At 34.2% G+C, this 14,372-nt stretch overlaps 2 protein-coding genes across 2 annotated transcripts in view; both read right to left on the minus strand.

The window, feature by feature from the left end:
* LOC110448525 (lipopolysaccharide-induced tumor necrosis factor-alpha factor homolog) overlaps positions 1–1,092 on the minus strand; it is an 8,870-nt gene extending 7,778 nt beyond the window's left edge. The window contains exon 1 of the mRNA XM_021494805.1: positions 795–1,092. Within this exon, the coding sequence (XP_021350480.1) occupies positions 795–912 (118 nt within the window). The 5' untranslated portion in view covers positions 913–1,092. The remainder of the gene's footprint in view (positions 1–794) is intronic.
* Positions 1,093–5,756: 4,664 nt separating this feature from the next.
* Positions 5,757–14,372, minus strand: part of LOC110448528 (serine/arginine repetitive matrix protein 2-like) — a 53,341-nt gene continuing 44,725 nt past the window's right edge. The window contains exons 24-28 of the mRNA XM_021494808.1: positions 11,558–11,671; positions 11,144–11,263; positions 9,373–9,534; positions 8,808–8,882; positions 5,757–8,145 (exon numbers count right to left, since the gene is read on the minus strand). Coding sequence (XP_021350483.1) covers positions 8,096–8,145; positions 8,808–8,882; positions 9,373–9,534; positions 11,144–11,263; positions 11,558–11,671 — 521 coding nt within the window. The 3' untranslated portion in view covers positions 5,757–8,095. The remainder of the gene's footprint in view (positions 8,146–8,807; positions 8,883–9,372; positions 9,535–11,143; positions 11,264–11,557; positions 11,672–14,372) is intronic.

The following is a 14,372-nucleotide window of genomic DNA, read 5'->3' on the forward strand; positions in this document are numbered from 1 at the left end:
AAAAACAAAAGTAGACATGTGCACAGAGGCAAAGACAAACAAGACACAGGCAAGAACTGCCAGATAGACAGACATACAAAGACAGACACACAAGACATATACGCACAAAGACAATCAACACAGAGACAAGGACGACAGATTTGAGAGAGACAGGCCTTCCAAAAATAAAGAAGTTGAAATTAAATCATCGACAATTGTTTTATTGGCAACATTTGCTCAAAGATAGTAATATCTATTCAAAACAAGTATAAAAGTTTTATATTAACCAACTGTCAGAGTTCAAGAGTCCATTAATAGATATGAATGGGTCTAGATATAGAAATCATTTCAATTTAAGTTTAAAGAAGTAAAACTTTTTTCCATTTTCCCCACTCTCTGTAAAAACTTTCAAGAGATAATTATGATAATTTTTAAAAGCACACCTGCATTTGAAATATATGTCAAAAACTAGATGCCTATTGTTTGCAGAATGTTTACACAAGTTTAAAAAATGGCCAATTCGGCAGCCATTTGAATTTACCAAAGATTTCCCAACATCATTCCATATACACTGTGTATAATAGGGTTCGTCACTTTTTCAATCCTTAATTCCCAACATCATCCCATATACACCGTGTATAATAGGGTTCGTCAGTTTGTCATTAAAGATAGATACTCAACAATAATCAAGCCATGGACATTAGAATGGGTCAGTTAATAATGGATGGTAATACTACAGTGATGAGGTTATATATGTTACCTCGGGCGAGGTTTGTACTAGACACAGCAATAAACAATGTGAAGCATAAGCTTACCTGCGGTTTGCTGGTATACGGGTGGGGGCGCGTACCCCGCCGGTGGGGGTGGCTGTGGTGGGTAGCCACCAGGCTGTGGCTGTCCCTGTGGTGGTGGTGGTTGTGGTTGTGTAGCCATCTTGTACGAACTGACTCACATACAGCATACACAATTTTAATATACTGTAGTGGATGGCACGGAACACTGGAGACTCTGTAAACGATCTATCTGTATATGTAGGTCGCCGTACGGTACGGTACGTGGTCTGCGATCAATATCTACCTTTTCTCCTGGTGTAGATTGCAGTACCTACGATTCCTTGTCAATGTGAAATATTGAGGTACATATATAAACATTGCCCCTCGATGACCATGGTTAATCTCCCGATTACATTTGCCATTCAGAAGTATGCTAGATATTATACAGCACATTTAAAATATGTATCACCAATATTTTTTATGCAAAACAAAAAGGATAAGCATTATAAGTTTATCCATCCACTTCCTGAGTCGTCAGACAATGACAATGACAAGTTTTTATTCTCGCAAACTGGTTACAGTGTAGAGAATTATATACATACATATAGTACAATTTACACATAAACCATGGTGTTAATGGACAATGTTAATTCGCTCAATTATGTGCTTAAGGAATTTTATAAGTGAAATTAATTCTTCATTATTGACATTATTAAATAATGTATTGAACTAGAAAGTACTAGGACTTTCAAAAAAATATCTCGACATAAATTTTCTTCTGTTTTGTAGTATTTGGTGGTCATTACAATTAAACAAATAATGATATTCGTCTTCAATTTCATATATACCACATTCAATCGGAAATTTAACATTACAAATTCTAAATTCACAATAAATATTTGCTAGTCTTGGAGGGAGATCTAGCAGGTATTTTTCTAAAACTAATTCATTTAAAAATAATCTGTAATTGGTCCCTTTAGGTGAATTGAAAACATCGCTTCTCCAATTATTAATGAATTTATCTTTGAGTATATGAAAAACTGCATTTTTCAAACCATTGGGTACCTTTGAATTCTTGACTTTCAAATATATGTATTACATTACATTCATCAAGGATATTTTTAATACAATTCGACCATTGAGTATTATAGTTTATAAAAATTCTATACATTTTATTACTTAACTTATTAGGTATTGGTTCTTACAATTTGGCCCAAAATCCAATCATTCGAACTTTGATATTTATACTCAGAGAAATCTTCCTAGTTCTCCATAAATCATGAAACTGGGTGTCGATGTTTTCACCTGAAGAATATGTTTACAGAATTTCAAATGTAAACGTTATAAAAGTTTGTAATTATAAAAATCCCAGACTTCACAACCATACAACATGACAGGCTTTATAGCTTTATCGAAAAGATCTAATTTACAGTCAATTGATAGATTATGGTCTCTGCATTTAGCAATAGCACCATCGCTCTAAAGCCCTTATCATATAAGTGCCTGATATTTAACTGCGTGAAATCATTTTGAGTAAAATAAACACAAAGACAGATGTGTGAATAAAGTTAACTAATATCAACATGCAGTTCCTATACTAGTAAGTATAGCATGCGTTTACCGTCACAGCCGCTATCACAAGTCTATGTCGGAGTGGTTAAGTTATGGCTATAACTTACGTGGTAGGTAAGGTCTCAGGGACACTAGTACCAGAGGTGCTTACGTGGTAGGTAAGGCCTCGGGGACACCTCTAGTACCAGAGGTGCTTACGTGGTAGGTAAGGCCTCAGGGACACCTCTAGTACCAGAGGTGCCATCATCTTTGACAGTACCTAGCAGAAACACAGGACAACGATACAATTCGCTGATAAACTTATTTGCATGATTGTAGTTTAAAACGTCTCATAGAAATCTGTACTCTCATTACTTCTTCTTTAAAACAAATAGTTTGTATCTGCTTCTTTCCTGCTTTAGAAAGAAAAGTCTGATGACACCACCTCTTTGAGACGTGTCTCAACATGAGGAATCACTGAATGGGAACGTCGCTGAGACACAATGCCACTTTAACACTAGATAAGTTATAGCTTCCGTCATCATTAAACTTTGGATTTTAGACTTATATTACACGTGGTAAGTCATCGTGATTACCGAAGTAGTCGTTTTCAGTAGGGAATATTCAATGTTTTGGTTGGTTCCAAGTGCACACATACGATAATCAGAACGAAAAACCTTGGTGAAATCTGTAAAATCCCTATAGCCAACGTAAGGCTAAGGCACAAAAACACCCTAGGAGTAAACTGTCCATGAGTAATAGCAAATGCTATATGATTTGTTTCTACGAGAAAAGGGGAAATGGAAGAGCAGCGACAAATAAAATGCAATCAGAAATAACGATGTGACAAAGACGAAATGTCATACAAAACGAAGAACTCTTCGAATGTTTGACAAGCTATATTATTTTTCGTGGGGATAATTGGAATCAAGCGAAATCTTCCATGAGGCGAACAAGCTTATACCCAGGTGAAGCTGCTGATGTGTGTTTGTATTCAGTTAACTGCTTGGTAAACCTTGAATACACCTTACTGCAAAGAATTCTTCACTGTGTCATATTCTCCCCATTATTGATCACATGTTACACCAATCAAATCCCGTGTTACATAGAAAACAATGTAATTGTATCCAGCGTAACAACGACATCGTTACATCGTGACTCGGCAACGTTCCCATCCGGTGGAATACTACGGGTAATATAATGTGGAGAGGCCAAAAGAAAAAATAGATTTTTAAAACGATCACGGATGGTAGGTCAAGTTTCCAAGTGGTTCTTATGAGTTGTCAGAATCAACATTTGATGAAGTCGCTACTTGAATTGCCTCTATCAAAATATGTTCGAAATAATTATTCTGTTAAATATAGCGATTTCTTAGTTTGAGGAACACTTTGCAATAATATCGTTGTTTGTGCAATTAGCAGATTCATAGTTGTTATTTGATAACCACGCGATTCGTGTTCACATGTATGATTGGTCAATGGAGTACCTCCAGTGTAGAACAAACCAAACACATCACATTGAGAGTTTATACCATACTATTTACAGACATAGGTGATACAATCACATGCAAACGTGCGAGTCACGAACACGTGGCAATTCAGAAAGAATTACTGGGCATCACATTACTATACCAGTTAGATCATCTAAAACTGACGTTTTGAACTACAAAAATCCGACTGTTGATGAGATTCTAGAAAAACCGTTAAGAATCCACATAACACCTGAACAAACACCAAGACCATGTTAAGACAACGAAAACATCAGGGTTCCCGGTATTACAGTTAACGCCAACATAGAAATAGAACTAGAATACACCAATCGAGAACACCATCTCTGAATCATATGTGTGAAATCAGTAAATAAAATCTTATCAAATATATCTTACCAACATGACTATCAAATATAAGAGATGAATTGATGATGATTTGTTCTGTAATAACCAGAATTCCGAAACTATTTTCGTATCATTTATCCTCCAGAACAAAAATAAATAAATCAAATATACCCCAGATCTTCTATTACAGCTTCATATCTTAGAGAGGTTAGAGGATTTTACCCAGGATAACATTGTCTTAAATCGTTGATGATTGCTGTACTTTCCTGGATTTGACAATAGACGTCAATAAGTGTGTCCCAATACTGAGCCTCCCGGTTTGTGAATTAGTATATATATGCTGGTTTAGACTTTTTTCGTCAATTAAGTTTGTGATCAAAGCAGTAATGCGACCGATGTAACCAAACGCCGTGAAAACAAACAATTGTTAGGGAAAGTGAAGTTTTACTTGTTTTTTTTATTGAAAAAAATACACACTCAGAAAAAGATCATACAGTTTGAAAAGATAATATACCATAATAAAATAGTATAAAGTATACACCGTGTACACAGGGAGAAAATCAGAACTTGCAGTAGAAACGTGAAAACAACACCAGGATCCGAGGAGAGACCAAAACAAAGACACTAACAACCACTTACAAAATATAGGTCTGCATTTACTGCTTACTTCCACATGTGGTAAATCACACAGCTCCTGTCAACTGGAATACAGAGTACTCGGCACCTTAGGTGCGTGTCTTTACAGTCAGATATAAGGTAAGGATGACAACCATAAGATTTCTCGTAGATTAAGGCCCTCTGGAAGAAAACCATGGCTTCGTAAATTATCGGTTTTAACTAATATTCGAAGTGCTGACACCAAGAACACTGGGTCCGCATTCATGAAACCGTGCTCATGCTCAAGCATGGGTTTTGTGCTCAAGCCGAATTTCTTGTTCCCGTTTTAAATTATTAATCACAATTTTTTTTTGTCAATGATTTGGGAAAAAAATAAAAAGACCAAAAGCCGAATGCTTATTTCAATGTTTACATTTGACATTTTGATCGTTTGTCATGATTTAAGTGAGTTACAAGAAAGTTGTTTTGAGCACAAAATCCATGCTTGAGCATGAGAATAGTTTCATGAATACGGGCTAAGGTTCTGGAGTAAAGAACCAAACATATCATGTTAACTTCCGACACTAGAACAAGTCATTGAATACCAAAAACAATGGTACACTTACTCTAGATTTAGGATAGGAAAGTTAACTATCGTAAAATAGACTTCACGTACTGTAAATAAATGTCAAAATAGGAAGCTGACAAAGAGAAGCCTGAATTAGCCATACTATCTTGGAAGTAGGCGAGATGCAACAACTATCAAACTACAAGGGAAAACGTCACCAATACTGTATTTATCATTCCTTTTCTCTAGTTAAATCTTTTAAACGGATGAAGTTAAAGAGGTACAGCAAGTCCCCGTTAGAATACCAATTTAGACTGAACAAATGCTATTCCACCTAGTCACTAAAAAATTGGTCAACTAAATAACACACTCAGTGTGTAGCTACCATTTAGATAAAAAGTAAATATGTTTTAAAGAAAAGAGCAGCCATATGTTTATAATCTTTATTGGTTTCGGTTTCAAATTACAATTGATCAAACACTGTTTAACTTGTTGTAAAATACTACAACAGTTTGCTTTTTGACATAGGGTATACAATTTGATATGTTTGGTTGCTAATCTAATTTCCAATACTTGTTTAAATACAGAACATTGGTTTATCAATTAAATATACTACTTTCTATGTTGTAATATTTAATTCCATGTTAAATTTTTATATGGATAGGGATAATTTACTCATAATATGACTTACAGCACGTTTTGTTGTCCGGGAAATCTTTTAACATACACTGATATGTTATTACACGGAAATATATGTCCTCTCTGCCCGCAAAAAGTTCTAAGGGTGTTTTTTAAAGAAATTCTTTATTTCATATTAGAAAATGAGGCATTTTTTCATTTTTTCAGTCTTTGGATATTATTTAATGATTGAAAGACTCGAGAGAGAGGACTCGTACATAATATATTTTAATGAAGAATTACGGTATTTTTCATTGTTCGGAAAAGCTTCAATGTACATGTGTATAACTATAATATTTGTATTGATCATACACACTTAAACAATACTAGATCATACACACTTAAACAATACTAGATCTGCCCCTAAATGCTTTTGGAATACAACATTGATGAAACAATGTATATTCTTAATAGAAATTTACGGCACACTTGTCTTGGGCCAAGTCATTCTAAAACGTTTGACACCGAGATTCCTAATGTTTATGAAGCCCTAGTTTTTGAAAGTACTTAAGTAGCCATGTGTTCATTGTGTTTTATTGACTTTCCTTGCTCCTTAATAATTTAAGAATGAAAAAGATTATTTCTCACAAAATCATTGATGGTGGATCTACCTTAAATTATTTATTCTGTTTTCCGTTTTTGAAAAAAGGTGTCCTGTTCAGGTGAGCGCCACTTGATTTACATGTATTACTAATGTCACATAATTCAGAACAAAAGAATAAATACAGTGAAAGATTTCATAACATTTTATTCAGTGTTGCAATGTAGACAAATATTTCAACAGAATTTGATGATGACATTGTCAACATAGCAGGTACTTCATCTGTAAATTACTAATGCAAGTAGGCATTCCTTTCTCTCTATCAACCTTTCTTTCCCAAACTTCATTTGTACTTTCTCAACACACAAAGCACTGCCCAAAATATCTACATTCTGACATTTTATCTCTATTCTCTCTTACTTCTCTTACATAAAACTTGCCCCAATTCTTCAACATTATAAAAGTTGACCAGAATAAAATGAGAAAACTAACAAACAAATTTCACTTTAAAAGATAATTCAATGAAACAATATACAACAATATAATGAGGATATATTTAAACAATATACAACAATATAATGAGGATATATTTAAACAATATACAACAATATAATGAGGATATATTCAAATCCATGGCATTACAATTGTAAACACATTGATGTTTTGTCTTTTGTTATAAAAAGCAAAAGACTAGTACATGTATTTAAAATATATATATATATTACTGCATTCAAATTTCCTAAAAAAAAATGAAAAGAGATACCTGATGAAAAATACCATCAATGGAAAATCATGTAATTAAAATCCGAACTACTGCCACCTAAAATAAACTTCCATGATAGAAGCTGGTGGAGGTAAAATGTTAATATTGCTCATTATAATATACACTAAATGCAACACAGTTATCATTATATTGTAACAGTCATGATTCCTTTTGTCACAAAATCATAACATTAAACAATGAATACCACATGATTTTCTTATTTTACATTAATCTGCAGATATTTATGTTATTAGCATGACAAACTAATTATACATCCAATTCCTTTTAATCTTAATCAGAAACAAGTACATACGATTTTCTGTTTCTTATTTTCACAAGAGACAAAGAATGTCATATAGATAAAAAGGAACAAACCTACAGCACTTGTATATCCATCAGTTCATTCTTATCTGTTTTCACAGTACATTGAGATAGGCTCCAATACCAGAGAGTATCACATAATAATGTACCCCAGGTATGTGAATACAACAAGGCGGTTTAATGTACTTAAACTGTGATTACCACACTACTTTCCGTGAGTCTGAAGTAACAGTGACACTGATGGTATTAACACTACTTCCTTTGAATCCAATGTTACCATGACAACACAGGTATAAACACACTACATGTGAATCAAATGTTACCATGACAACACAGGTATAAACACACTACATGTGAATCTGATGTATCCATGACACAAAGGTAACCACACTACTTCCTGTGAATCTGACGTAACCATGACTACACAGGTTATCACACTACTTCCTGTGTATTTGACGTAACCATGACTACACAGGTAAAGGTTACCTCACTACTTCCTTAGAATCTGGTTAAGTCGAGCAGCTGAAGGAAAAACACCAGCTGGAATAAAGAAAACAGAGAAGTGTCAATAGAATGAAATTGTCATTGATTTAATACTTCCCTCTTACATAAGTATTATGTAGATTTTATTATATCAAAGTACAGTATAATAATACATATATAAAGGTTCCTAAATGAGTGATGGTTGGTTATCATGTTTATCCAACTCCAGTTAGTTCATTTTAAAATTGTATAAAGACACATCATACATTATTCCTGTTTCTGACCAGAAACCATTGCCATGAACAACTATAACGTCACAATGGAAGATGACGTCGCAAAGCATTGTTACTTAACGTCATAATACGAAGATTGACCAATGAAATAATGTCCAGGGTGTTACCCTCTGATCAAAATGTTTGACAACTCCTGTTGGGTTTATTTAATGAGTCAGGATTGAGGAAACCTACAGTGGTTGTGAGAGAAAATACGTTTACAAACAATACTGAGTATTTGATGACAGGCCAGTCAGACTATATGTTTAATAGCATAAATATTGGAAAACAAAGATCATGGACACAGGAAATATGATTGTTCAGACTCTGATGCTTATTCTGAATGCTGATAGATATAACATATCAACAACATGCACCGTTACTGTTTTTAATCGATTGCTATGGCTACCTGAGTGTTTCGACTAATGGTACAGTAGGAGTACTTACGGCGGTTATAACTGATAGGAGCGTTGAAGTACGGTGTAGAGGCTGCTGAGGATACAGGCTTACTGGCTAGGGAACCTGTAACAACAGTAATCAAATACAGTTATCTACTGTCTGTGGCATGTACAACGATATGAACATAATAACATAATGATTTCTTGATATTCATTTTGATAACCATTGAAGAAAGAACTTTAATCATGACTATTGTTTCTCTGTAAGAGGTAATACTGTAGACAATAAATTAATTCATTTTTTTTACTTTTCTCCTGGTCCAGATATTTATGTACTAAATGTGAAAAATATCAAAGTGAGCAAAAATGGTAGATAAAACAAACTGTATTCACATCATTGTTTACACACTTTTTACCAGTCGGTAATTAACACTATCAAAGACACTTTAGGGATTTTCCATTTGCAAATGGACTCGAAGTTAAATTTGACTGTGATAATGCAAATTAGAAAGATCATTTTGACCAATCAGATTACAGGATTCTCCCGATTTTATATATTACAGTCACCATTGTTACACCTACAACTAGCTTGTCTGGGACTAGACACAACATACCAGCTATATGGGCCCGTGGTCCGGCCATGCTATCCAGTGGTCTAGCCATACCTCCTGACTGTTGGTCTGAGGGAAACATACCTCCTGACTGTTGGTCTGAGGCAAACAGACCCAGGTGGGAGCTGGCAGTAGGCTTCTTAAACCTATCACCATTGTTGTCACCTATATAATCACAAGTTCAAAGCATGATATAATAAATTGTAAATATTTCACAGTGTTTTCTAACAAAATAACAGAATTATTGATGACTTTGCCCTATATCACCACACAAAACCATGTCACTGTCTAGACTTTTGTCATCCCACTGGTTAAGGACAGGTCAGATTTCAATGGAATTAATTTTTGTATTCTGCCAGTAGCAATGACGGCATCTGCACAAATCCGGAAGAGTTTCTCCCCTTCCATTGAAATGTGGTGATTACAGCTGTAAACAATGTTGTGTGCAGCTACTGGTCTACAGTGATAAGCTGGGCCGTTTTCGTTTAAACGGTTGAACCAGTCGGACCACAGTTGTTTGTTTATTAAATAAGGTCGGACCTAGTAGTCTGATGCTGCTTTCAGGCGAGCCTTGCCAAAGACTTGCTTAGGCCAATATTGTCCATCAAATGCAACGCAGGATTGATTTAGACTGCAGTGTTAATTAATGTCCTCACTTTAGTATTGATATACTCACAAAGTCTTCATAACTCTGTATTAATCAATACATCCAAGAGGTAGTGAATACCAGTTATTCTTGCAACATATATACCCCAGGTACCAAGAAATACTACGTCTATACTAATCTATACTACATCACAGAAGAAAGTAAAACATTTCTAAAGAGAGTTAAAATGGGTAAGCACACAGTACTTTGGTTCATGAGTTTAAAGTAACAGACAAGATGCTCCAATATGACCTTCCCAAGACAAATGTATGTATTACAAGTTTCTGGTGAAGGTGAAGTAGCAAGGAAGTTCTGCTGAAAGCAAACTTTGGTATCAAGAACAAACGGCCATAACACTGCATCAATCGGCAAAAGTAGGAAGTTTGGTGAATGTCGGTGAAATAACAAGGAAGTTGTGGTCCAGGCTAAATTTGATATGAAAACAAACTCAGGGCAACAACTCCAACAACTCCACATAGAGTAGGGCAGGAGACCTGATTTGACTATGGGTTATTTAGCCTTCCAAAGAAACATATATCAGTTTAGAGAAAACAAGTGAAATAGTAAAAGTAAATTATGCTCCAGAAAAACTTTGGCATAAAAACTGAACAAACGGTCAGAACTTCACTGAAAGTATTTGTAAAATTCTGAAATGTGAACTCGTTCAAGCTTTATATATACTTATAATAGAACATTGGTATTAAGTTTATTTAACATACATCAATTAATGAATGCCGGAGATAGATACCACGCAAATTAACGTAAGGATACTGCAGGATATACAATACTATGACCCATTTTGTATATATAAAGCTGGTTAAATGCCTGAGCCAAATGCCGGTCTGTTAATGACTGTCATACTGACCGGTGTCTGGGTGTTATTAACTGTCGTACTGACCGGTGTCTGATGTTAATGACTGTCATACTGACCGGTGTCTGGGTGTTAATGACTGTCGTACTGACCAGTGTCTGGGTATTATTAACTGTCGTACTGACCAGTGTCTGGGTGTTATTAACTGTCGTACTGACCGGTGTCTGGGTGTTAATGACTGTCATACTGACCGGTGTCTGGGTGTTAATGACTGTCGTACTGACCGGTGTCTAGGTGTTAATGACTGTTGTACTGACCGGTTACTGGGATGTCGAGGCCAGGGATGCTGGATGTCATACTGCCCCTCCTGGTGTTGTACATGTAGTGTGGGGTGGGGCTCTGCTTAGTACTTTCTGTCTTCTTCTCATAGCCAATAACTGCAACCACAACAATCAAATTGTATCTACGATCACCTTCGACATAATTTTATTTTTCAGTTGATGAACCCATATAATATGCAGGATTATACCAACCTTTCACTTTATACATATCTAGCAGGGTCTTACCAGGGTATAAATTCTTCCTAGATACAGAATTACACTCAGAATATCATCGGGACAAGTTTCATACCTAGTTTAACATATCTGTATAAAACAGAAACCCTTGACTGATATATTTACATTGACACACAAACACCCAGTTACATAATAAATCAGACAAAATGACTGTACCATTGAGGAATGACTCGTACGTGTCCTCCATTCCTGTCTGTGTCTTCTTCTGCCCCTGTTCCATGACAGTTGAAACCTCATTTTTTGGCTCTGTTACATAACGGTGTTGACCAACTGTAATTATGAAACAACAATCTCTTATAGTTCAGCAAGTCATAGCCACTTAAAACTTCCCTGCCATGTTTCTAATGAGTACCAACTTTTCTAGAGTGTAATTGTGAAAATTTCAACAAATGCACCTGTGAGTATTGCAACATGCCATGACACGTATTCCTATTAGCATGGTATCGTAATTGTAAACTTGTCCACTCGCCAATAGAATGAAGAGTCTACATACAAAAATATCTGGTCATCCTGGGTTTACATTGTTATATATCTAGTCATCCTGTGTTTACATTGTTATATATCTAGGATATCCTGTGTTTACATTGTTATATATCTAGGATATCCTGTGTTTACATTCTTATATATCTAGTCATCCTGTGTTTACATTGTAATCATATATCTAGGATATCCTGGTTTTACATTGTTATATATCTAGGATATCCTGATTTTACATTGTTTTATATCTAGGATATCCTGTGTTTACATTGTTATATATCTAGGATATCCTGTGTTTACATCATTATATATCTAGGATATCCTGTGCTTACATTGTAATCATATATCTAGGATATCCTGCGTTTACATCGTAATCATATATCTAGGATATCCTGTGTTTACATTGTTATATATCTAGGATATCCTGGGTTTACATTGTTATATATCTAGGATATCCTGTGTTTACATCATTGTATATCTAGGATATCCTGTGCTTACATTGTAATCACATATCTAGGATATCCTGCGTTTACATCGTAATCATATATCTAGGATATCCTGTGTTTACATCGTAATCATTTATCTAGGATATCATGTGTTTACATCGTAATCATTTATCTAGGATATCATGTGTTTACATTGTAATCATATATCTAGGATATCCTGTGTTTACATTGCTATATATCTAGGATATTCTGGGTTTACATTGTTATATATCTAGGATATCCTGTGTTTACATTGTTATATATCTAGTCATCCTGTGTTTACATTGTTATATATCAAGTCATCATGTGTTAACATTGTTATATATCTAGTCATCATGTGTTTACATTGTTATATATCTAGTCATCCTGTGTTTACATTGTTATATATCTAGGATATCCTGGGTTTACATCGTAATCATATATCTAGTCGTCCTGTGTTTACATTGTTATATATCTCGGATATCCTGTGTTTACATCGTTATATATCTAGGATATCCTGCGTTTACATCGTAATCATATATCTAGGATATCCTGGGTTTACATCGTAATCATATATCTAGTCGTCCTGTGTTTACATTGTTATATATCTAGGATATCCTGTGTTTACATCGTTATATATCTAGGATATCCTGTGTTTACATTGTAATCATATATCATGGATATCCTGTGTTTACATCGTAATCATATATCTAGGATATCCTGTGTTTACATTGTTATATATCTAGGATATCCTTTGTTTACATTGTTATATATCTAGGATATCCTGTGTTTACATCGTAATCATATATCTAGGATATCCTGTGTTTACATCGTGATCATATATCTAGGATATCATGTGTTTACATTGTAATCATATACCTAGGATATCCTGTGTTTACATCGTAATCATATATCTAGGATATCATGTAAACATGTAATCATATATCTAGGATATCATGTGTTTACATTGTTATATATCTAGGATATCCTGTGTTTACATTGTTATAAATCTAGGATATCCTGGGTTTACATTGTTCTATATCTAGGATATCCTGTGTTTGTTATATATCTAGGATATCCTGCGTTTACATCGTAATCATTTATCTAGGATATCATGTGTTTACATTGTATTAATATATCTAGGATATCCTCAGATTACATTGTTATATATCTGGGATATCCTGTGTTTACATTGTAATCATATATCTAGGATATCCTGGGTTTACATCGTAATCATATATCTAGTCGTCCTGGGTTAACATTGTTATATATCTAGGATATCCTGTGTTTGTTATTTATCTAGGATATTCTGTATTTACATTGTTATATATCTAGGATATCCTGTGTTTACATCGTAATCATATATCTAGGATATCCTGTGTTTGTTATTTATCTAGGATATTCTGTATTTATATTGTTATATATCTAGGATATCCTGTGTTTACATCGTAATCATTTATCTAGGATATCATGTGTTTACATCATAATCATATATCTAGGATATCCTGTGTTTGTTATTTATCTAGGATATCCTGTGTTTACATTGTTATGTATCTAGGATATCCTGTGTTTACATTGTTATATATCTAGGATATCCTGTGTTTGTTATATATCTAGGATATCCTGTGTTTACATTGTTATTTATCTAGGATATCCTGTGTTTGTTATTTATCTAGGATATCCTGTATTTACATTGTTATGTATCTAGGATATCCTGTGTTTACATCGTAATCATATATCTAGGATATCCTGTGTTTACATCGTAATTATTCATCTAGGATATCCTGTGTTGACATCGTAATGATACATCTAGGATATCCTGTGTTAACATCGTAATCATATATCTAGGATATCCTGTGTTTACATTGTAATCATATATCTAGGATATCCTGTGATTGTTATTTATCTAGGATATCCTGTGTTTACATTGTTATATATTTAGGATATCCTGTGTTTACATTGTAATCATTTATCTACGATATCCTGTGTTTACATCGTAATCATTTATCTAGGATATCATGTGTTTACAT

The sequence above is a fragment of the Mizuhopecten yessoensis genome, unplaced genomic scaffold (genome assembly GCF_002113885.1).
Source record: "Mizuhopecten yessoensis strain PY_sf001 unplaced genomic scaffold, ASM211388v2 scaffold4119, whole genome shotgun sequence".
Classification (NCBI taxonomy): domain Eukaryota; kingdom Metazoa; phylum Mollusca; class Bivalvia; order Pectinida; family Pectinidae; genus Mizuhopecten; species Mizuhopecten yessoensis.